The sequence below is a fragment of the Malus domestica genome, chromosome 02, assembly GCF_042453785.1.
Source record: "Malus domestica chromosome 02, GDT2T_hap1".
NCBI classification, from domain to species: domain Eukaryota; kingdom Viridiplantae; phylum Streptophyta; class Magnoliopsida; order Rosales; family Rosaceae; genus Malus; species Malus domestica.
The window spans coordinates 9,226,515-9,251,846 of NC_091662.1; the positions used below are offsets into that span (position 1 = coordinate 9,226,515).

General features: G+C 37.3%; 2 protein-coding genes, 1 long non-coding RNA gene and 1 pseudogene across 4 annotated transcripts; 3 read left to right on the top strand and 1 right to left on the bottom strand.

Annotated features, from left to right (window-relative positions):
- Positions 1-5,392: 5,392 nt before the first annotated feature.
- On the top strand, positions 5,393-6,250 carry LOC139190933 (uncharacterized). The gene is made up of 2 exons (XM_070811426.1): positions 5,393-5,639; positions 5,868-6,250. The coding sequence occupies exons 1-2, from the start codon at positions 5,393-5,395 to the stop codon at positions 6,248-6,250; spliced, it is 630 nt and encodes a 209-aa protein (XP_070667527.1).
- Positions 6,251-6,707: 457 nt separating this feature from the next.
- On the top strand, positions 6,708-9,034 carry LOC139192631 (uncharacterized). Of its 2 annotated transcripts, XR_011576847.1 has the most exons (5): positions 6,708-6,955; positions 7,073-7,146; positions 7,789-7,846; positions 8,685-8,754; positions 8,897-9,034. It is a non-coding gene; the product is annotated as an uncharacterized lncRNA (long non-coding RNA). The 2 variants fall into 2 exon arrangements; XR_011576846.1 differs by lacking the exon at positions 8,897-9,034 and having other exon boundaries at positions 8,685-8,892.
- Positions 9,035-10,056: 1,022 nt separating this feature from the next.
- On the top strand, positions 10,057-12,135 carry LOC114822766 (peroxidase 44-like). Its single transcript, XM_070811430.1, has 3 exons — positions 10,057-10,086; positions 10,194-10,567; positions 11,865-12,135. The coding sequence occupies exons 1-3, from the start codon at positions 10,057-10,059 to the stop codon at positions 12,133-12,135; spliced, it is 675 nt and encodes a 224-aa protein (XP_070667531.1).
- A 7,049-nt stretch (positions 12,136-19,184) lies between these two features.
- On the bottom strand, positions 19,185-24,748 carry LOC103407025 (ubiquitin domain-containing protein DSK2b-like; annotated as a pseudogene).
- Between the last annotated feature and the right edge of the window lie 584 nt (positions 24,749-25,332).

Sequence of the window (25,332 nt, forward strand, 5' to 3'; positions counted from 1 at the left end):
TGAGTTTAGAATTCCTTTTAGCAATGTTTTCGTACCACTCATTTTTTTGTTCATTTTTTTTTTGGCTTACATATTACTTTGAAAATACATTTGTGGCTCTATAAATGGTAACAGTGCTACTAAATCTATCTCATTGTTCTATTTTTCCACCTACATTATAATAAAAATATTAATAACATATATATCCTTTTATAAAAAGACTTTTAAACCCCTATTTATAAATAGGTAGTTGACATGTACATGCTGCACCACCATGAACTACCATAAACATTTCAATGGAGAAACTTCTAGTCACCCGTATAGATTTGCACCCAAAAAAATTGTTGCGTTCTAGGGTTTAGGTTGGATGAGATTCATTGAAAACCCAGATGACGATGGGGGTTGGGGGTGTAACGATTATGGGTTGGCTATATATGTGGTTGGAGAATGATTTGGTTGTGCATAAAAGGGGGGACATGTTTGGGTGGGTTAGTGGTCTGTGGCATGGTAGATGGTGGAGACTCTATTTCCATGATAAAGTTTGCATGCGAAGAAGAAGGAAGCTTCAGTCAATAGTTTATCATTTCATGGTTTTGGTTGCTGGGTTTTTGGGTGGCAGAGAGGCAGAGATCAGGAGAGAGTGTGGTGGTGGGTAGGGGAGAAAAATGTTGATTATTGGGAGGTAGTTGTGGAGGGGTTGCGAACTGGGAGTGAGTGAGCGGGCGGGCTGAGGCTTTGACTGTCGACATGACTGTGGTGCTGCGAAGAAGGATGAAATATATATAAAAAAATAATTTAAAAAATTTTAAATATATATTAAAGGTTATTTTAGGAATAATAGTGGGTGAGAAAATAACATTTTAATTTTTTAACTTTTTATGTGGATGCAAATTTCCGCCTTCTTCTTCTTGGACAAAATTGCACCTACAAAACAATTAACACCTTAGGTCAAGGCCAAGAGCCTCATGCGCCCACGATGAATTGGGGGGGGCTTTGGCCGAAGAACCTCCAATGCTAAAGTTAGAATTTAGAGAGAAAAATATTTGAAGAGTTTTTAGGAGTTTTGCAAGAGTATGCACCTAGCTTTTTAGAAGAAATAGGGTCATATATATAGGGAATGGGGTGTGGCCGGCCTTTAAGTGTGTTTTGGGTGTTATTTGGTGATTCATTTAGCAATTAATTTATTAATTAAGTATATATATATTAATTGGCTAATTATCATAATAAAAGAAATGTTTTGGGAGGTTTTTGGAGGTTATGGAATGAGGATGGATGAGACAAATTTGAACTTGTTACCTATTTTGGATACTCCTGATTTGGTTGATGGATGATTCTCCATTGCTCGCGTGTAGGAGACCTGGTATGCCTCGATAGTAAATTCGTCATCTTCACCCAAAAATCCACGTGTCACTTTGTGATTAGTTTTGGCTCTACAAAATATATATAAAAAATAATATTAAAATTTTTAAATATATATTCAAGGTTATTTTAGGAATAATAGTGGGTGAGAAAATAGCATTTTAATTTTTTAACTTTTTATGGTGGGTACAATTATAAAATAAACGGGGGAAATAAGACAATGAGGTGGGTTTATCAACACTCAATGGTAAAACCACTTCCAAATTCCTTATAAACCATGACGAAAAATATTTTGAAAAAACTTGGCATTTTTCTCAAAAAATGTGGGCTATGCATCGCATTGTTTGGCGGTTTTGTAAAATAGTATGAAGATCGCCACAAAACCTATATGCTTTCACCTTCACCGCACCGTTAGGTTTAGAAATTCATGTAAGACCTTCATTGATATATAGTCTCGAGTGTGGGATTCCCTTTCGGCAATGTTTTCTCCCCACTGCTACTTTTTCCATTTATTTTTCAATTTTCGACTGAAATATTATATTAAAATACATTTGTGGGTCAATAAATGGTAAAAACGCTTTCAAATGTCTTTCAAAAGTTTTACGTAATCGTTACAGAAAATATGCTCCCAAAAAAAAAATTGCAAGTTTCTCAAAAAAATATTGACTAGCCATCATGCTTTTCAAGCAATTTTGCAAATTTTGTACAAAATTGTCATAAAATCTATTTGCTTTCATCATCACCGTGGCGTGAGGTTTAGAAAACCCATGTAAGACTTTTCGTTAATATTCTTGAGTTTGGAATTTCTTTTCAGCAATGTTTTCGCACCACTACTGTTGTTTCCATTTTAATTTTTTTTTTCAGTTTTTGACTTAAATACAATTGTAGCTTCATAAATGATAAAACAGCTTCCAAATTCTTTAGAATTATTTTTTAAACATGACTAAAAATATTTAAAAAAAAAAAGCATTTTTATAATAAAACGTGAGCTAACTAGCACGATTTTTTGGCAGTATTGCAAAACAGTACAAAAATCGACATAAATTTATATGTTTTCACCTTCACCACACCTTGACATTTTGTAAATTAAGGTAAGACTTTTTACTGATATTATTGAGTTTGGAATCTCGTTTCGGTATTGTTTTCTCGCCACTACCATTTTTTCCATTTATTTTAAGTTTTCGGTTAAATATTATATTACAAACACATTTGTAATTTAATAAATGGTGATAGTGAGTATCGTCATCACGTGAGTGTGATGAACAAAAATATAATAATAATAATAAAAAACTTGGGTACCCTTTTCCTTTATTTGGGCTGACTTTTCATTTTTCTGGGCGACTTTGGCATACTTAGAAGTGCCAACTTGTTTGCTTGGCTTCCTTCATTAACAAATCGTGGGTCATGCCGAGTAACTGCCGAGAAAAAGGGCACTAGATGCAACACTGCCGAGAAAAAGAGTACCTGATGCCCAGATTTCTAGTAGTGTTCTCTCAATTTTCATCAATGGAAGTAATAGATTAATTATTTTCAAAGATATAAATGTGGTTGTTTACTAATGTAATTTTCATTTAATTAACCCTTTTGAAATCAGCCCTAATATGTTTAACACGTCTTCAACGCATATGAAACTTAATCGGGTTAAAAAAACGCATATGAAACTTAAATGAAATCACTTGGAAAAAATAAAGGTAATTATCATTTGTTTGATACTATAATATTATTTAATTGGATATTTAATCAAAGGTTTCTATATATTAGGGGCAACCCATCATTATGTTTTCTTTTCTTCTTATCAATTATGTTTCATCAGTTTTCAAAGTACATAAAATCCATCCAACTATGTATATAGACTTAAAATGTCACTGTATGGACTTAAGGAAGCTCCAAGAGTATTAAATGAGAGATTCATTAGCTTTTACCATAATTGGGGTTCAAAGCTTCTCAAGCTGATCAATCCTTATTTTATCAGCACTCTCCAAAAGGCATTATTGTCTTGCTTCTTTACGTTGATGATGTGATTCTAACTGGTAGCTCCTCACTGTTAATATCACATGTGATTATAGAACTTACTACATAATTTGAAATGAAGGATTTAGGCACTCTGTACTATTTTATTTGTCTGCAGATCAGTTACACACCAAAAGGGTTGTTTATGTCACAGTCAAAATATGTCAATGAGTTAATTGACAGTTGATTTGCACTTCAGTATCTCACATTCAAAAGGCCTGACATAGCCTTCTTTGTGAATTGAACTTACCAATTTATGCATAATCTTATGGAATCTCATGCTATTATAGTGAAAAGAATTCTCAAATACCTTAAGGGCACTTCAACTTATAATATTCATTTAAACCATGTCCTATACATTTACAGTCCACTAGTGATGCAAATTGGGCTGGAGTAACCCAAATGATAAAAGATCCACCTCAGGGTTTGTAGTACTTCCTGGTTCGAATCTAATTTTATGGACATCAAATAAGCAGTACACTGTTTCAAGATCATAAGCAGAGGCTGAATATAGAGCCCTTGCAATCACAACTGCAAAAATTGCTTGAATAAGATAGTTGTTATGTGATCTATATATTCCTTTTTTTCAACCACGAATAATTCACTGTAATGATGCCTCAGTTATAGCTCTATCCACTAATCCTATAAGTCTAAACACGTTGAGATAAACTATCACTTTGTCCGAGAAAGAGTTACAAGAGGAGATCTTTATGCGCAACATGTTTCATCTGCAGATCATTCAGTTGATATACTCACTAAGGGTTTTCTGCACCCTTGTTTCAGCAAGACTTTGGCAATCTCATGCTTATTTCACTTATGCATGAGATTGAGGGGGATGTAAGAGTGAAGGCAAAGACAAAGCTAAGGATCCAAGTGAAGATATATCAAGGGTCTAGCTATTGCCACTTGTCATAAGATAAGATAGGGGGTTATAAAGATTGTTACAAAGTTGTTATATAGGTTGTCAAGAGTGGTTAAGGAAGTTAGAAGAGAATATTATACATAGTCTTAGCTTATATTACAAGCCATGTAATAAACCAATACATATAGCTAAGTGTAAGATTGCTGGACAATCAAGGAAATACATTTCATCTTCCAAACTCTCAAGCTCTCTTTTCTGCAAACTTTGCAATTTCTTCTTCGATTTCTTTAAGCTTCTTCTCCAATCTTCATAACTTGCTTCCCTGATCCTAGTCTAATAGGGTAACCATTGTGTGATATGCACGTCAAAGACGGTGTCCTAAAACCATTGCAGCCTCCTTATGTGCAAGTACGTATACTGACAACTTACAAGACTTGAGCATACGACTCCATAAACAAGCTCAAAGTCTGCTGTGAATGAGTGTTCTTCTAAAAGCAAGTCCACCCCTAAGGACTTTGTGCCAGCACCCAGCCCATTTATCCATTCCAGTGAACAGTAATAGGCCAATGTATCTCCACCCTTAAAAAAATGCACTGGCACCCAGTGAAAAAATGCGCTGGCACAAACAATCTCCACCCCTACAAAATGCGCTGGCACCCAGCTCATTTAAAATATTTTTAAATTTATTCTAAAAGAATAAAAAAATAAAATAGTTTTAATTTCGAATATGATTGTTAACCAATCTCATCACACCACGTATCATTATCCGAACGTACTATTTTGTGAATAGATTTCCGCTAAGCTTTTGAACCAATCCCGACGCGCCACGTGTCACTTCCGTTTTACAATAATTTAGCCAAGATTTCGATAAGATTTTCAACCAATCACGTCATGCCACGTGTCATTATCCGAACGAACTATTTTGTGGATAGATTTTCGATAAGATTTTCGACCAATCCCGATGCGCCACGTGTCACTTCCGGTTTACAATAATTTAGCCAAATTTTCAATAAGATTTTCAACCAATCACGTAGTGTCATGTGGCATTGTCCAGAACCTTATCCTTTCTTTTTTTGTCCATATAAACCCTACATCCTTACATTCATCCTCACACCAAGCTCAATCCTTCTTTTTAGCTCAGAATCCTTGTTCATCGTTTTCAAATCTTGGGTTCTTATTACAATGTCTTCTTCAAGGAAAGTGTATAAACAATTGCAGGAGCAACAGAAAAGGTTGTTGGCACAACAGGCAGAATTGGCCAATCTCGAGGAAGGTGGAGGTGGAGATGAGGCTTTCTTCATGGAGGAGGATGAGGATAATCACCATAGAAGGCAGAGGGCCTCACATTCTCGCCGTGTCATGAAAGCCGTTGGTCAGATAGCCAAACCCACACGTGCTGCAAACCTCGATAGAAAAATGGAAAGACGAGGTAAAGATCTCTTGGAAGATTATTTTATTCCCAACAACATATTCCCTGATCATGTTTTTAGACGTCGTTTTAGAATGCAACGAAGTTTGTTTGACAAAATCATGAGTGCTATTTGCAACCATGATCCATACTTTGTGCAAAAAGAAGATGTTTTTCATGTTCTAGGTCTTATTCCCGAGCAAAAAATTATGATTGCCTTGTGAATGCTTGCATATGGAGCATCTGCAGATCAAGTGGATGAGATCGCGAGAATGGGAAGAACAATTGTTCTGGAGTCCCTGATGCGGTTTTGCTCTGTAATTGAAGCCCTCTACACCAATGAGTACCTCCGGACACCTACGCCAAGGGACATGCGAAGTCTTCTGAGGAAAGGTGAGATGCGAGGCTTCCCTGGCATGATTGGAAGCATCGACTGCATGCACTATACTTGGAAAAACTGTCCAAGTGCGTGGCAAGGTGCTTATGGCGACAGAAAAATAGCCAAAAGCATCATTTTGGAAACGGTGGCTTCATTTGATACATGGATTTGGCATGCTTTTTTTGGTGTTCTAGGAGTTCAGAATAACCTAAATGTCCTTACCCAATCCTCAGTGTTCGACGAACTGCTGTAAGGAAAATCGCCGAGATGCACATATTGGGTTAATGGTACCCAATACGAGGGATCATACTACATTGCAGATGGCATTTACCCAAGGTGGTCAACGTTTGTCAAAACAGTGCCACATCCACAGACTGAAAAGGAAAAACACTTCACAAAATGTCAAGAAGGGTGTAGGAAGGATGTCGAGCATTGTTTTGGTATCCTGCAAGCTCGTTGGGTGATTGTCAGGGCTGCAGCTAAAATGTTTGATGTCGAGGCTCTTCGATCCATCATGATGACGTGTATTATTCTCCACAGCATGATTGTTGAAGATAAGTATGATATGAAGTCATCGATGAATATGAGCTGTGTAACACCCCACCCATTTCTATTTAAAAACTTGTTTTTTTATTATTTTTTTATATTAAATAGTGAGTCGTGGGACCCACCTTATTATTTTTATACACCTATCTTGGTTCCAGTCTCTCTTTCCCTCTAATACCCGAAACCAACACTCTCTCTCTCTAACTCTCAGGAACTCACACTCTCTCTAAGCTCCGAGAGCTTCTCTCTAACTTTCACCTCACTTCCTTCACAAATCAAACCCCAAAAACCATATATTTGGAATCCTTGAGACCTAACGAACTCAATGGTACCCTTGCATGCGCCATCAGAGCACTGTGGACTTTTCTGCCATTGAAGCTGAGAGCTTCAAAGCTCTAAAACTCGAACCCAGGTGAGAAGTGTGTTCCTTCTTCAAATTTCTGGGTTTAATCATGCTATTTTACACACTGTTGTGTTGGTTTTGTGGTCAAAATCGAGGGTTTTGACCTTATCTCTTTTCTATGCCAAGAACCCGGTTCCGACAACGAACTCCGGCGAGTTTGTTGCTGTGGATTGCGCGGATCCCTTCGAACCTAAACCCAGGTAGTTATTTTACCTTGCTATTTGTTGGTGGTACTGTGAGTGTGTGGTGTGTGTGCGCGTGAACCGTGTGTGTGTGAGAGAATGCTGTGCATGCCGTGTATGCTTGCTGTGTCTGTGTGTTTATATATGTATATATATATATGATGCTGTGCGTGTGTGTGATTATATATATATATATATATGATGCTGTGCGTGTGTGTGATTATATATATATGCATGATGCTGTGCGTGTGTGTGCTTATATATATATATGCATGCTGTGCATGCGTGTGTGTTTATATGTATGTATCTATATATATATATGTGCATGCTGTCTGTGTGTGTGTTTGGCATGTTGGTGTCCGTGCAAGTGTGTGTGTGTGAGAGTAAGTGTGATGGTGTATGGTGCACGTGTGTGTTGTGTATGTTTGTGTACTGTATGAAGTGTACAGTGTGTGCGTTGTGCGGTGCAGCTCTGTGAGTATGTGTTGTGTATGTATGTGTGTGAATGGGTGGTGTGTGTGCCGTGTGTGTATAAGTATGGGTTTAGGCTTAAGCCCAAAACCACCTCTTGATCCTAACCTATCCAAATCCAAGGCCCATTTCCATTTCCTAGAATTATATTGTTGGGTAGTTTGATTAACTGTACGTTCTTGTACTTAGGGGCAATTATCGCAACGTTTTTGTCTTCGCTAGTGGCGCAGCTTTTGACGGAGTATCTGTGAGTGGACCACCTTCGAAAATTTGCATGTTTTATTGATAGAATTGCATAATTTAATAGCATGCCTTGCAGAATTATTGATTTGAGGAATACTTTACAGGAAGCATGATGATTTGATTATACATGATTATATATATATGTTTTGAACTATTTCCATTATATCGTATTTTCTATAGAACCCTCATTCTGGTAGACTATCTGATCAATGACGATAGGATGCTAAGAATGTGTTTCAATGACTTTCGAACACCTCTTCGTAGTATTGAGGATCGATGAATTTATGCTACGAAGTTGTATTTTAGAGATGAATTATGTTTTGTGCGTACCTAGTGAACACTATGCCGCCTGGGGCGAGGATCTGGTGTTGGCATTGAGGCTGGGAGAAATAATCCCTAGCGAAAGGCTGAGGGACACGGAGACAGGCATTGGGCCGGGAGGGAGATATCTCTGGCTACGGGCACAGAGACTGAGGTGCAGGCATTGGGCCGGGAGTATTATTATTCAGTGCACTCACTAGCAGCACAACTTGTGTTATGCTTCCTGATACGATTTCTGATACGACTCCTGATACGATTTCTGATACGACTCCTGATACGATTTCTGATACGACTCCTGATACGATTTCTGATATGATTTATGATATGATTTTCTGAGATTGATTTGCAGATGGATATATGAATTGTTTTATGGCATGCTAGAGTTTTCTGAAAAGCTTATCACTTATTATTCTAGTAGTTTTCATTATTAAACTGTGGGGGTTAGTATGTTCATAACTGTTTTTGTACTATGTATATATACAAGCTTGGTCCACTCACCCTTGTTTTGCGCCCCCATTCAGGACTTAGGATGAAGGCACATAATCCCGGCATCAAGGTACTTCCGCAGCGGCATCTTCGAGTCCTCTCGGGGTAGGACCCACTCATTTGTTCATTCAATCTTATCTTAATTCTTGTTAGTGACTAGGTTTAGTTATATGCTCTGAACACGTTCCTAAATTGTTAATTCATTGTTTTTTTAAATTCATAACCTGTATTTATTTCTTATTCTTAGCTTTTGTATCAATTAATGGCTTTCGTCACCCCCGGGTGTCGGCCAGCACGTGCCTGTCCTGGTATTCGGGGAATATCAGGGTCGGGGCGTGTCAAGCTGGATCCGATGAACAACTCAAGAACACGTATCTACTGTGATCATGACCGGACCGAAGATCCCGTGCAACACGAGCCGTTGGAACGTGATGGACGTTACAATGAATTGATCGTTCAACGGTACACTGATGTGCAAGAGCCATACTAGCACGTAACCCACCAGAATGACTTGATTGAGCACCAGTGGGGATTGCATGAAGGCGAAGATAATTAAAATGAGGCTTGTGGTTGAAGAATAAAGTGTATTTTTTTTAAGTTTATGTAATTATATGTAGTGTGTTTTGTTTTTAAGTTTATTTGGTGAGTTTATGTAATCTTATTTGGTGAGTTTATGTAATCTTATTTCATGTGTTTAAATAAAGTACAAAAAAAAAATTACATTAAAATTGCATAATAAATTAAATAAAAATAAATAAAATTTTAAAAATAAATAAGAAATTACATAAAAATTACATAAGAAATTAAATAAAGTTCAAAAGAAAAAAAAAGAAAAAACATAAAAATTACATAAGAAATTAAATAAAATTCTAAAAAAAAAAGAAATTACATAAAAATTATACAAAGTCTCTGGAGTTAGGATATGTGGTGCTAGGATCTTCGTTGCTATGATTTGTGTAGCTAGAACCCCCTTGACTTGTTTCCGCATCTCTTGCACGCCTCCTTCGCATGACATCTCTTTTTTCCGATGTCCAAAAATATTTTGAATTCGGAGACAGTCCTACTAGAGACTTGCTCATAATGTCACGATCTGCTAGAGCCATCCTTTTTTCTCTAAGCATTTCATTTTCTCGATGAAGTGCTTGTCTAACCAGCTCGTTCTCTCGATTAACTATTTCTCTTTGTCTCTCAGCCGCCGCATCACGGGCCTCAGTAGATGCTATTATTGTTGCCATAGCAGCAACTTTTTCCTCATCTCTAGCCTTTACCCGTGCCATGTTCAGTTCACCTTGGCGAGCAAGTTCCTCCATATATTTAGTGTAGTTGCCTTTTTACCTTAAGGCCTGAGGGATTGACGAGTCGGTTGGGTCTCAGGCACTTGTTCAGGCATCCCTTCCGTGTCTTGAAATGTGTCGGCTTCTTGTTCGGCCGTGTCTGGTTCAGTCGTGGTGGGTTTTTCCTTAAATACCATTTCATCGAAAGAGAAAGAAGGAAGTTGATAAGTACGTGCACAATTAACCAATGCACTTTTATATGTATTGTAGGGCTGTGATGCATCCATACTTATATATTCAACAAGAAGGAAGCCATCTGAAAAATTGGCAGTGCCAAACTTGACTGTACGAGGATACGAGCTTATTGACGAGATTAAGAAAAGCCTGGAGGCTGCATGCCCTTCAACTGTATGCTCCGATATCGTAACCCTAGCAACCGGAGATTCAGTGGTTCTTGCAAGAGGGCCAAACTATATTGCTCCAACCGGACGCCGTGATGGGCTCGTATCAAACCCTAACAACGTTAAGTTGCACAGTCCATCATTTTTAGTTTATGAGGCATTGGAAGCTTTCATTGCCAAAGGAATGACCCTAAATGACATGGTGACCCTATTGGGTGCACACACGGTTGAATTTGCCCATTGTAATTTTTTTAGAAAACTTCATTTTAATCCTTAAAAAAAAATGAGTTTTAGACTATAACCTGTGTAAGATTAAAATCCAATTTTAGTCCCTTGTACATTTAATCATCTCATTTATTAGTTATATTTTGATGTTTTATTTATCTTTTTATTCCTATTTTAATGTATTAATTACATTTAAATTTAATTTTCATTTCATTTATCATAATATTTTAATGTCTACATTTAGGCAACTAATTTTTTTTTTATAATATATAGTCTGATAACAATTTTGGATGTTCTTCATTTAGGTACATTAATATATTTGAATATTTCGGTATATCTATCGATACAAACTTATAGGTACATTAATTCATCGATACAAACATATATATGCATTTAAGTACATACATTTTGGTACACACATTTAAGTTTTTTTTTTTTTAGTACAACGATATATTTTACACTAAGGCGAGCGGAGTTCGGCTAAGCCACACAATGGACAACTTAATTTGGTATTGAATTCATCATCCACGAGATTCAAACCTCATACTTCTCATTTGAGTATTGACTTTCAGGTACATTAATTCAATATACAATATTTCAGTACATACATTTCGGTACATACATTTTGATACATACATTTTGGTATTGACATTTAGGTACATTAATTCAATATAATACATTTCGGTACGTACATTTTGGTACATACATTTTGGTATGTATATTTCGGTACATACATTTCGGTACGTATATTTCGGTACATATATTCCGGTACATACATTTCGGTATTGACATTTAGGTACATTAATTCAATATAATACATTTCGGTACGTACATTTTCGTACATACATTTCGGTACGTATATTTCGGTACATACATTTCGGTACGTATATTTCGGTACATATATTCCGGTACATATATTTCGGTATTGATATTTAGGTACATTAATTCAATATAATATATTTCGGTATATACATTTAGGTTCATTATAATATATTTCGGTACAATCATGTTGGTACAAAAAAGTCAATTATATATATTTCGGCACAGTACAATCATGTATTTATATATTTTGTATCACAAATTTCTTTTTAATATTTTCTCATTTATGTTCATTTATAATTAAAGAACTATATGTGCATATTAATAAAATTAAAATTTAATGTGGATAGATTAAATAAAAATACACATTAAAAACAAAAATTGAATATAAATTTTGATAAAAATACACTTCAAGGGATTAAATTGAATATGTAATCTAGCACCAGGTTTTTTTTTTAATTTTAATATTTTGCAAGGACTAATGTTCAAAAACCCCTAATTTTTTCCAAGATAGGCTCTCAGATTTTCAAGGGTCAGGATCTCCTGATCCCTCAATGGATCCAGCTTTGGTTTCAAATTTGAGCACACTCTGTGCAGCTAGCAGCAACCCCACTACATTTTTGGACCAAAACACATCTTCCACTTTCGATAACCAGTTATACAACCATATTCTTTTGAAAAGAGGTGTTTTGCAGATTGACCAAGAGCTTGCTTCGGATACTCCAGGTTCTGGTTGGAAATGCAGGCGAAATAAGGAAAAAGGGTAGGGTTTTTAATCCTGCCAAGTCAAAGAACAGATTATGTTAACAGGGTGCTATTTATGTTGCTGACTTATTCTTAAGTGGGATCCTCTTCGGATCTGTCTCTGGGGATTCATCTGGACGGCTTTATCGTGGCCGTTGTTTGAGATCATGCGGCCAGAGATTATTCCTCTTTCCTTTCATCTGAACGCGTTCTCTCTCCTCCTCCTTCTAAATGATATACTGATGTTTACCAAGTGGGCTATCTTATGGAAGTGATTTTGAGAAAATCTGTGTGGATGCAAATTTCTTCCTCCTTGATCTTGGACAATTTTGCACCTATAAAACAATTAACACTTTAGGTTAAGGCCAAGAGCCTCACGCGCCCACGATGAATGGGGGGGCTTTGGCCGAAGAACCTCCGATGCCAAAGTTACAATTTAGAGAGAAATAGTGTTTAGAGAATTTTGGGATTTTTGCCAAAGTGTTGGAATTAGTGTTTGGTGAAAATGAGAGCCTATTTATAAGGCTAGGCCGGTCCACTTTGGAGAGAAAGTGGCCGGCCATAATGTGGGTTTTTTTGGTGAAACTTTTGGTTTAATTAGCCAATTTATTGGCTAATTAAACATGAAAGAAATAAATGGGGGGTTATAGGATTAATTGACTAACTTAATTTGGGTAATAAAGTGGAAAACATAAAAAAGGTGAAGAGCAAAGGGTGTGGCCGGCCTTTGACTAGTTTTAGGGTTGAATTGGATGTATTTTGTGGTTATTTGGATATAATGGATGATTTAATTGACAATTAATGGGTTAATTAGGCAATAAACCTATTAATTAGCCAATTAACATAATTTAAAAGGAATGTGTTTGGGAATTACCTTGTAATGAAATAGGTTTTGAATTGTTGCCTATTTTGGGCATTTTTGACTTGGTTGAGGGATAATTGTCTGCTGCTTGCGCGTAGGAATCCCGGTATGCCCCAAGGGTAGTTTTGTCTTCTTTTGTCAAAAATCTATGTGTCGCCTTGTGAATATTTTTGGCTCCACAATCTGGAGTTCAAGGATCACTTTCAATTTCATGATATCTGCTTTTACTTTGCCATTCGAATCATTTTAGTCTATTTTTTTTTCATATTACAAAATGAATAGTTAGCCAATTATAATTTTTTCGATCGACAATTGGTTTCTAACTTCCATTTACACTTTATGTTTACTATGATCTGTGTATATATGGTTTCATCTTGCTCAATGTCTTCTAAATTGTTAAGTTTTTACCTTCAAGGTTTCGAATCCTAGCTCTGCTCATGAGATTAATGTCATCCAGTAAAGTAAAACTCCTTAATTCATCCATAGAGCAAAACCCTTAATATCCATTCATATTACAAAACGTGAATTAATATTGTCACCATGTCGTACTGGTCTGCATAACCAATAACCAGTAGTATTTCCCAATTAATTGACCAATAAAACTTTATCTTTGTTCTTGTCATTTTAGAGTCTTACATGTTCGAAGTAATTAAGGAGCACAAAAAAAATCGATTAATATGTCGAACAATTGTCCAATTTAATTAACTTAGGAGATAACGGAGAAGTTAACAGTGTTAAAGTTAGCAAGTGAATGGACACATGTCAAGTTTTTAGGAAGGTCACATATGGAAACAGATCCTCTCTGAATCTAACCCACTGGAGCCCGGGGATCAAGTGATCCCGATCCTCCAAATTTCATCCAACGGCCAGAAACTATTATGTTTTTTAAAAGCTTCTCTTCTTTTAGCCGTTGGATGAAATTTGGAGGGCCGGGATCACTTGATCCCCGGTGGGATAGATCCGAAGAGGATTTGTTTCGGTCACATATGCCTTTTTAGGTACAGAAGATTTGATCTCGGGTTAGAGCCGGCTCTAGCTCTATCGAAAATTTTCTCCTATATAGGAGGTGGACCAAAAAATAGCATTCCCCATCCCAAAAATAATCCACAAAAGAAAAACAAAATTCAAAATGGAGAATTACCAATTTTGGAAATGAAAATCCTGCTTCAATTATTTCTTCATCATAACATATATTTTTTAGACAATGGAGCATAATAATGTAACACGCATCATGTTTAAATTTATTTAGCTACTCGACATCAACCTTAATTTTCACTCCGATTTTACAATAGTCTACATCAGCAGCTGCGAAGTATTTTGTGTCTGCCGTTAATACCACATGATCATTTCCTAAGCCATATGTGATTGTCACACCATCATATATATATATATGTCACAAATTTCATAAAAATGCTTGTCTTGTATACCAGCTACGAAGAGAGCAGGATCTGTATATTTGAAAACTATTTCCAAAATCGGCAAAACAAAAAAATTTATAGCTAGCTAGTGATTAATCTTGAAAACAAATAATTGAAAAGAAAAGCAAAGTATATATCTTACCCAAAACATCTCTAGTCTTGAACTTCTTTCCATCAGTCCAGTGAGATAAGTTAGGGTCTACCCTCTATTCTTTCTCATCTCCCACTATATATTCTTTCCCATGGACTTCTTCACATTGGAGCATGAAGCACACCAGAAGGGCAATTCCAATCACCAAAATTTTGTTCATTTCAACTGCCACCTTTGATCCACAAACAAATATTATAACCTTGTTAACCTTTCTCTAGATTGGAATCAGATCAACTCCAAATATAAAGCCACATTGCAGATCAATTTATAGGCTGTTGATCTTATCCTGCATTACATTAATCATTTCGATTTGTTTGTAAAAAAATCATATTCAATTTCCATAGATGGCTATCACGTGTATTTAACGAATAATTACGGTGAATTCATAAAATTGAAATCATTTAGAATGGCCGATTTGTTTCCTTATACCGCTAAGGTTTTCTTTAAAAAAAAAAATAGTCAAAATGGTTGATTTATTCCCTTGTATCTTTGTTATTATTCATAACTAGATATATATATATATACACACACATTGAATATATATACGAAAAGTTTCGATTAGGTCCATCATTTAGATCATTGACTATATAAAGATTAGAATGTCATCAAGGGAGCTTCCAAATATACTTATCACCGTAAATCGTGTATGTTCATCATACATCGTGTAATCAGTTTTTTGTCAGGTACTGTTTGTATTTAATTTTAATTAAAAATATTTAAAATAATTTCTGATCGCACGATGTACAACGAACGGATATGATTCACGAATCCTCAGAATCCTCACAAAGAGGATCTAACGAGGATCCGGATTCCCTACAACATAGGATGATAAGTACAATTAACTTATGGCGGAGGGAAAAAACTAAAATTAAAAATTAAAGTCTATGATGTAGGTAGATAAACACCCTTAAAATGCTTGCACATGCAATTGTATTTGATTATCTATATCACATATTAGGAGGCTAGGAGCATAACTTATGATTTCATGGAGAAGAGTGCTTTCAACAATTTTAAATGCAATTTCAAATCAGCCTTAAAGATTCGAATTCAGATTTGATCCTACACTTCCATGCACCATAATGTACTTTTAAAATTTTGTACGGAATGATAAGTACTAAAATTAGATGACGTAAGTACGTAACAAGCATAATACTAAAAAAACGGAGAAACAACATATATATCATCAACAAAGATATATTCAAACTTCCCACACATGAATCGAACTTAATTTCATAATTATCATTAGAGATTAGTTAAACACTTCATTAATATCGGAATCTCATACTTCTAAAGGCATTAACCCTAATTCCTGCCATTAATCACCAAAATGCACTGTCTTACTAGTACTACAATCCATGATATACTATATATAAGTAATTTTCTAAGCCTCAGCAGCACCACCAGCGTCACCACCATCCACATTGTCATCAGGAACACCATGATCATCCTCCGCCGCGGGCATGTTCAGGTCGAATCCACCGCCGCCTTCATTGTCCTCCTCCACATCGACGGCTTCGTTGAGATCGAATCCACGTATAACATTAGCAGCAGCATTACTTGCTTCCTCTACGTACACAACATAAACAATGTTGATATAATTATATCCCAATATCATCATCTATGATACAAGCAAATTAAACAACAAAATGAAAAGTTAATTTCGTTGCCACTTAATTGTTAGATTAGGGCAAACTAATTAATTACCTTGTTGGTGTCCTGGGGGTGGGAAGGCGCCCCTATAGCCACGCTCTGGGTGGCTACGCAGGTGCCCAAACAATGCTTTCCACGAACTGAAATCCGACCGTTTGCATACGGGGCAAGTCGGAGTCACTCCTTCCGGGGCATTGACTTCGGCTTTGCGCTTGCCAGGCTGGCCACCGGCGGCCATGCTCCCCGCTGCCGCAAGTCCCCCTCCTAAAGATATTTCAACGCTGACGGGAGCAAAACTACTCCCACCAATTTGAGTGATGCTTCCCGCTGCAGAAGGAGGGGCTGAGGACGACCCTCTCCCTAAAAAAGAGGGCGATCCTCTCCCGCCAGGAGGAGATTTTTCGCCAGAGGGTGATCCCCTGCCTGGAGTCCTCCGGCCACCAGAGCGTGCGCCCCTTCTTGGGGTGGATGTCCCCCTACCAGGAGAGGATGACGCACGACCAGGAAGTCCTCTGTTGGGTGTAGAAGGAGTCAGAGAGGGCCCTCCGGTAGCAGACTCTCCTCCCACATTGAATTGACCAGAGGTAGGAGGAGTACGAACAGGAAGAGACCCAGAGGACCCCCCGACAACGAATCCACCGAACCATCCTGATCCCACATTGACTTGACCAGTGCTAGGAGGAGCAGGAGTCGGCGCAGGAGGACTTGGTGGTCCAGTAGGAGCAGCCCCAGTAACGTTGGAGCTAATGTTCTCGTTACGTGGTTGCTGTCCCTCGGCGGAGGAGCCCTGGTTGGTGGCGGTGGTGGTGTCCTTGGGGTTAGTCATACTGATATTTGTCACTTGAGAGAGAGAAAGAAACACTGTCCGAACGGCAAAGTGTTCATCATGTCCTGCGGAAGAAGTTTATATAATTAGGGTTCTCGGAAATTCCAGATTGGCACTGTTCTGTACAAAAAGATGCGTCTCAATCTTCGAAGGGCACTCACTGCAAACTGCAATGCATGCGACTCTTCGTCTCTGAAAAATGGTAACTTCTGGGAATCATATGCAGCGCGACATTTGCACCAAGGGTCGTGTTTTTTGAACATCGGCCGTTGATGTTCGCGTGTAAACCCATCGAACGGTGCTTGGTGCTCGGTGGTTTTCATGCATGAAGGCGCCGCCACAATGCATATCACGATTGGGTGGCTTTCCAAGGAGAAGGGAACTGTACCGGTTGGTGAGAGGGAACGAAGCTTCAGTGAACGAAATGACGATTTTGACCTTGAGGTCCGAGTCCTCCGACGAAACATATATATTGACATTAGGGCAAATATGGTATGACATGCAAGAGAAAACCTGAAAAGTTAATCATGAAACGGCTTCCATATTTGTTCATATGTGAGCCAAAATCTAACCTGGATTATTTGTTTCTAACAATCTGGGATACATTGCACCTCTAATTCAAATTTGGGAGATTGGTGAGCATGTAATTTTTTATTTAAAGAATATATTGTTCTAATTTACGGGAATATAGATTTAAATTTGAGTGCAAAGCGGCGGTCACACTATCGTTATCAAGACCTAACTTGTATTTTGTAAATGAGCCAACATGATCCTCTTCGGATCCTTTTGGTGACGATCCTATGAATTGTATCAGTTCATCGTACATCGTGCGATCAGTTTTTGTCAAGTACTGTTTATGTTTATTTTTAAATAAAAATATTTAAAATGATTTTTAACCATACGATGTACGATGAACGGACACGATTCACGAATTCTTAGAAGCCTCACAAAGAGGATCCGGCGAAGATCCAAACTAGTAAATGAGTAACAAGCCCCTCATTTCAAAAATGTCATTGGTGAACATTATCCAAATAAAAATAAAAATAACTTTGGAAATGATGAGGTCGCTAAATTCAAGTACAATGTACGACTAATCTACTGCATGTAATTTCTTATAGAAAATCTACTACAACTCATGTTTGGTTGAATTGGATTAGGTCATTAACAATTCGATTAACTTAACTAATTAGGATTAAGTAAACATAGGAAGTTGTTGAATTAATTCCATGTATTTCTTAGAGAGGAGCAATGTTATTTAGACACAAAACTGTTTTACACTCAATTAATATAATTGGATTTCACATACAATATATAGCATGGCCTACCAAAAAAAATGGAGTTCTCTAGCAAGGTACTTTGATCCAAGCCCAAATATTTGAGCTGTTATTAAATTTTCTTTAATTATTTGAAAATATGACTAAACTTATTTGCTGACTAAATTTGAAATTTTTGTGATTAAAAGTCAAAATTGATATCAATGTTAAATTTATTTTAATTAATCTTAATAGTGAATCCCTTATTTCACTAACATTTTACCCAATAATTTTTTTAATTTTTTTAATAAATACAACCATTTAAAGCTCTATATTAATAAGAAAATAACATTTGACATTTCGGTTGAAGAAGTACAAAATTTGATATAAGACTTCAGATTGCCACATGAGCATCAATTGTAATTTGTTTGTTAGAATTTGACATTTTCTTTGGGTAAGAAAGGGGGAAAACACATGGAAATTTAAGGGTCTGTTTGATACCTATTCATTTTTTTTATCATTTTTTAAAACATTTCTTAAAAATAATTTTCTTTAGGACTAAAAAACTTGATTGGTTTGTGAAAAAAAAAAGGAGAGAGAAAGAAGAAAAGAGAGATAGATTTGGATTGAGGAGAGAAGTGAGAGAAAAGAAATTAGTCAATTTAAGTTTAAAAACCCTAAAAACTCACTTTTTATGTATTTAGAGAATATATTATATTTTTGAGCTAGTCTTGAGTTTAGTTTTTGAAAATAGTCATACCAAACAAGTTTTTAAAGCCTAAAGCCTAAAACTTGAAAATTGTTTTTTAGTTTAAAAAGTTGAATTCAAGTAGAGTACCAAACAGGCCCTAAACAGCTATGTCTACCTACAAATACTTGAAAAGTGCAAGAAATATCTCCTAAGTACACAACTTTTCCAAACCATTCATGTGGTAAACAATTTCTCTTTTTCTTATGTACACTCGGGACTGCCAGGCATCCGAGGAAGGAGACCATAATCCGATGACCATAGATTTGCGCCGCCACTAACATAGGGCTCGTATAGTCAGAATATCACATCTCAGATTCTCAGGTCTAACATGACTAATCTCGGCAGGCACCACATGGACAGAACCAGATAAATGGAAACATTGAAAATATAACCTATCTGCCCAAATTCCCCAAAAGCCGCTCGACTGCTGCGTGGACATTTCCTGCGGTGGCCATCAGAGCCCGTATGTTCTCTTGTCGGTCAAAGAAACCCATCTCCTGAAGTTGGGAAAGCTGCGCAGCATAGAGTTCATCCGGAGGCACTGAAATACACGGCATATAATTAAGGGAACTTTAACGAAAAGCACCTGGTACTGTTCATTTTAACGAAAAACCACATTTTTACACTAAAAAGTCAATCCTGGTACTATTCACTTTACCTTTTATTTTGTCCTTATCATTAAAACTCAAAGTTTTCAAACCCTTTTCATTAGTTTTTCTTATAATTAATACAAACCAAACAAAAGAAATCCTTCTATATAAGAAATGAAAGGTAAGTGGTAGCCATCAGGCGGATTGGGAACAGCCAAGCTGCCAGTGCTAAGCCCGCCAAACATGTTCATCAGCGTGTCTAACCCCATGTTATTGAATAATCCTGTTTCAACGAATGCATTAACATGCGACCAATTACCACAATGAATATCCTTAAAACAGAATACGCGAGTGTACTCTTTTAGATTAGGTTGTTACCATAACCTGCTTCTGGAATCTCACTTCCAGCATGTTTTTCATTCATTGAAAATCAGAAACGAAAACCCACTCTGTCCCAAGTTTTCACCAAACCCCTAGTACCCATAGTTCGAAATAAAGACAAATAAAATGGATATCGACTTGGATACCTGTTCCTGCACCAGTCTGACCTGGCGCCCTGCAAGCTGCAAGTAAACATGAATTTAGTACAACTCAACGAGAAAAAACCAGTAATGACAGCTGATCAACACAAGCAATGCAAAAACGAAAGCCTAACCAACGAACATGCACAGTTAGATGTTTCTTATTTCCAATAGGAGTTGATTCAATGACCCTGCGCCAATATTTCTAGACTAGTGACTGCATATGGTATTGTTCAAGCAGTGAACCAATGACCATTTCCCAACTTGTTTAACAACGAAATCCAAGCCAAGACACACCAAACATCAGTAGCAATCTATTGAAACCGGTTTGTATGGATGGGTTGTATGTATAAGTTGTCATCCTCACCATAGCTTGTCATTCACCTTACATCAACCTTTCTCCATAACTTGTCATTCACCAATCACTTTCCATAGCTTGTCATTCACCTTACATCAACCTTTCTCCATAGCTTGTCATTCATCAATCAGTGACTGCATCAACACAAGCAATGAAAAGACGAAAGCCTAAGCAATGAACATGCACAGTTATGTTCTTTCTTATCTCCAATAGGAGTTGATTCAATTACCCTGCGCCAATATTTCTAAACTAGTGACTTCATATGGTATTGCAAGCTGTGAATCAATGATCATTTACCCAACTTGTTTAACAACGAAATCCAAGCCAGGACAAACCAAAGTACAGTAGCAATACAACGCTTAGTAAAGGAACAAATTAAATAGTCTAACTCAACTGGCCAAGAACTCTTGACATACAGTTTCAAATTCAATCGAGTTGCATAACTGATCCATAGTGGTCTATATGGAACCCTCAGGCAGCTGAGGGAGATATATCAATTCAGGCTATATCTATTAGACGTATCAAATACAAAATTATGTCACTTCTTACTGGGTTGACTGTTGCTGTTGCCGACCAAGTTGCGACAGAAGTGATTGCTGCAAAGTCAAGAGCATCTGCATGATAGAAAAGTAAAACCAAAGGCAATACAGAAGCAAAAATTAAATAGGCACCACTACTCAAGAAGACATCCAACGCACATCATTACTCATGCAAACATTAAGGACATTGCCTCCCAAATTAAAATCATTCAGAACCACAACGACAAGAATTACTATTGATTCATATTGACAAGATTTGACTGAATTGGGCAGCTTGGACAAACAAAAACTTCAAAATTCAAAACATTAGGCACCCTGAATAAATTTACCTGCATTGTCTCAGGAGAATCCAAGTGATGAAGAAATTCCGGGTTTTGCATCATTTCTCTTAAAGAAGAATTGGTATCGAGCATGCTGCGTAACTGGGGGTTAGAACCTAGAATCTGCAGTCAAATAATGTTAAGAAAAAATAAATTTCATCATCAAGCTTATTCTATCAATAGGGAATAAAACGATACCTCGTTCATATACTGAGGATTAGAGAGGAGGCTTTGCATTATTTGAGAAACTGCTGGATTTTGCATTAACTGATTCAGTAAATTGCTATCCTGCGGCATGGCACCAAATGCTCCTTCCAACTCTGGATAGCTACTTCTAGCTGTGCCAGTTGGTGTCTGTGGCCTAGCATCCCCGAAAGGATTTGACCATGCGGTGTTAGTTTGACCAATTCCAACTGCTAAATTTGGATCTAGTCAACAACTGATTGGTAATGTTTAAAACAAAAAAGGGGGAACACAAAATATTGACCTTAACCAGAGGAAGCAAGGTTAAAAGGTTTCATTAAATGTTCCGTTGTATTGTGGCTAATATTGTTACAACTAACTAGTAGTCTAGTACTAATGCTATATTAGAAAAGGCGGAACTAGCTCAACTATAAAATTAAAGATAGGATAGTGCTATTTGCACACCCATTTTTACATCCTACACACCCTTGTTAATTTTCGGCCATTGATCTTATTCAATTCATTCGATCCGACAGCCGAAAATTGAAAGTGGTAAGTGAGAAAAGTAAAAATTGGTGTGTGGATAGCACTACCCTAAAAAATAACAGATGGTGCATGCTAGCTTAAGTGGTATTATCACTTCCGCTTCATCAAGGATGAGAAATACTAATACCTCTTATCTAGTTAAAGTGCTAGAAAAGGAGAATCTTTCTTCCCCTTCAAACTTTGTGCCATTGACTGATAGACGAAATACCACATCTCTATCCGGACAACATAGAATGATAAAATTGATTAGGCCATAAGATTGTGCACTATGTCCCAACAACATAAGGGACTCAAAGCAAACAAAGTTTAAGCGTACTGCTCGAAAGCGAAAACATTGCACAATAGAAGCAAGTGAGCAAGAGCTTACTGCCTGCAGAGGAACATGGGTTGGGAAGTGGGTTAGTATTTGGAGCAGGTGAACCAGTTGCTGAATCAGAACTAACTGTCGACTGGTTAGTGGACTGAGCTCTGGTTTGGTTGCCAACTTGGGTCCTCAAAAGAGCTGCAAACGTGTTTGAACCATCACTTCCAGCATCCCCAGCCATTGTCGTTGCATTCATTAACGGCTCTTGTACGTTCTCATACATGCGTCTGAGCATGGTAAATCCCTCTGGAGTGGCTTCGATGTTGCTCATGGCTCTGTCAGTGTTGCGCATCATCTCAAGCATAAGCTCGGGGTTTCTTGCTGCTTCAAGTGTCTGATAAAGAGTGCTAGGATCATTAAGTACGTGTGCTAGCTCGGGATTTCGATCTATAATTTCACGCATTTGAGGGTTGTTCATAATCAAGTTCCGCATATGTCCGGATTATTCATATTATTTTGAATGGCAGGCACGTTCATCATGTCTCTGATCACATTAGCGTTCTGAGTCATTTGTTCAAAGTCAGGAAACCCATCTCCGAATAGACCACCAGTGCCACCCATCCCATTTCCATTAAGTCCAAGTCCAAGGAATGGCGAGGCTCCAAACCCAGACCCCCCCCCCCCCCCCCCCCCCCCCAATGTCCCACCACCTTCACTAGATCCAACAATCCTTGCTTGGGTAGAATTAGCAGCTCCACCATTGGTCGCAACCCCAGTCTTTGCTGAGGTAGCTGGCGCAAAACCACGAACCATATGAAGAGTGTGATCTGCCTCCAAACCTATTTGAATCGAACAAAGAATTCACATTTGCTCCAATATAAATCTTAACCTTCATATAGAAAAGAACCCATGCCTAAATTCTCATCTCATAAAAGAAACACAAGGAATTGTCGAATGCCTAAACAACAAACTGTAGAGCATGCACCCCAAGCAGCACTACCAACGACTACAAGACAATAAAACAAGCAGGGTTCCCACAAAGTGTTCTTTAAATGAGATACTTGCATACAAACATTTTTCACAGAGGATAAAGAATCAAAGCTACAAAAAATTTAACAAAACAATAAAAAAATTAAAGCCTGGAAAATTTGGAGCAAAGCTTCATAGTCAAAAGCATTTGAGGGAGCTGAGAGGCAACCGGATTATATGTCTATGAGATAATGAAAATGCGATTATGAGATTATGTGAACACCTGTAGATGCTCCGGTTATAAAATGTAATTATGAGACAGAGGCCCAGGGCAATAGGGGTAGAGGAAGACCTAGGAAGACTTTGAAAGAGATTTTAAGAAAAGACTGAGAGTACTTGGAGTTAATGAAAGAATAGGTGCAAAACCCAGCGCAGTGGCGTTCTATGATTCATACAACTAACCCCATTCAGTGGAATAAGGCTTTGTTGTTGGGACAAGGATTGTCTGCCCTCCCACTTCTGGTGCCCTCCCGTGCCCTTCTGTTTGTGTGGTCACGGTTAAGCCACGTCCATATTTTATATTACTATTCATTTTTTGTCTTATTATTTCTATAAAAAAAAACAATATAAAATGTTGACGTGGTTTAACCGTGATTACACAAAATAGGAAAGCACGGAGGACACTGGAAGTGGGAGGACAGACAATCCTTGTCCTTGTTGTTGTTGTATGAGATAACGAAAGCTTTCTACTCATGCCTGCCCTATTATTCGATAAAGAAAGCTCACTGCTCCTAGTGACACCTGCCCTATCATTCAAGTTTTCATTCCTGCCTTCTCTAAAATTCTCTTAACCGTCATATTGAAATTAATTACCGAACGGACAAAGCTAAAACTACATATCTGTATAATCCAAAATTCCAAACAGGCTGAAGATTGAACTTCAACTATATCACCGTGTCTGCAAGTCTTTTACCAACAAGCTATGCAACAACGTAATGTGAAATGAATTACCGCCCTAACAGTGATCTGTAAATGCATATACATTCAAAAGAAAAAACAACGAAAATGGATCCGCAAACACATTGATTCAATCACAACAGTAAAAATACTTCTCAATTTTTACCACAAAACAAACACACTGAAAAAATTAATTAAATTTAAATAAGAACAGTGTACAGCAATAAGAAATTAGATGGTACCGTATCTTTGGAGTGTTTGATCGTCCTTCAAGATCCGGCCCTTGTAAATCAGCCCTGCTGATTGGCTGGAATTCATAACAATGGCATGTTCAGCCATTGAAACATTCAGAAAAGCTTAAACGCAAGAAAATATGGAAATGGCAGAAGAAAAGAGAGGAAGAGAGAAAGAGAAAGAAATGAAACTTGCAAAAGAAGCTGTTGTATTAACCGAACAAAAACTAAACAATTACATCCTTATCTAGCCTTATATATAGCAGCTGTCCAAACTTAATGACTAAGTAATCTAATATCCTTCATTTAGCTGATGTGTACAAATACATAAGAAAAGACTCAAATATCCCATACATTGTTAATACTCCCCCTCAATCTCAGCTGGGATATCCCAGCCTGAGATTGGAACAATGATGAACAAACAAAGGACTATGTAATCCTTTAGTTAATACATCTGCAATCTGAGCCTCAGTGGGAATATACTGTACCTGCAGATCACCTTTTTGCACCCGTTCACGAACAAAATGAAAATCAGTATCTAAGTGTTTAATCCTAGTATGAAAAACTGGATTAGAACACAATGCCAATGTAGAAAGATTATCACAATGTACCAATGGTACTGAAGGAAGAAACATATGGAGATCCTTAAGAACTAATCGGATCCAAGCCACATCCGCTGCTGCATTAGCTAAGGCTTTATATTCAGCCTCCGTTGAGCTTCGAGAAACACTGCCTTGTTTCTTAGACTGCCAGGACACAGGATTTGAGCCCAGAAAAACAATGTAACCA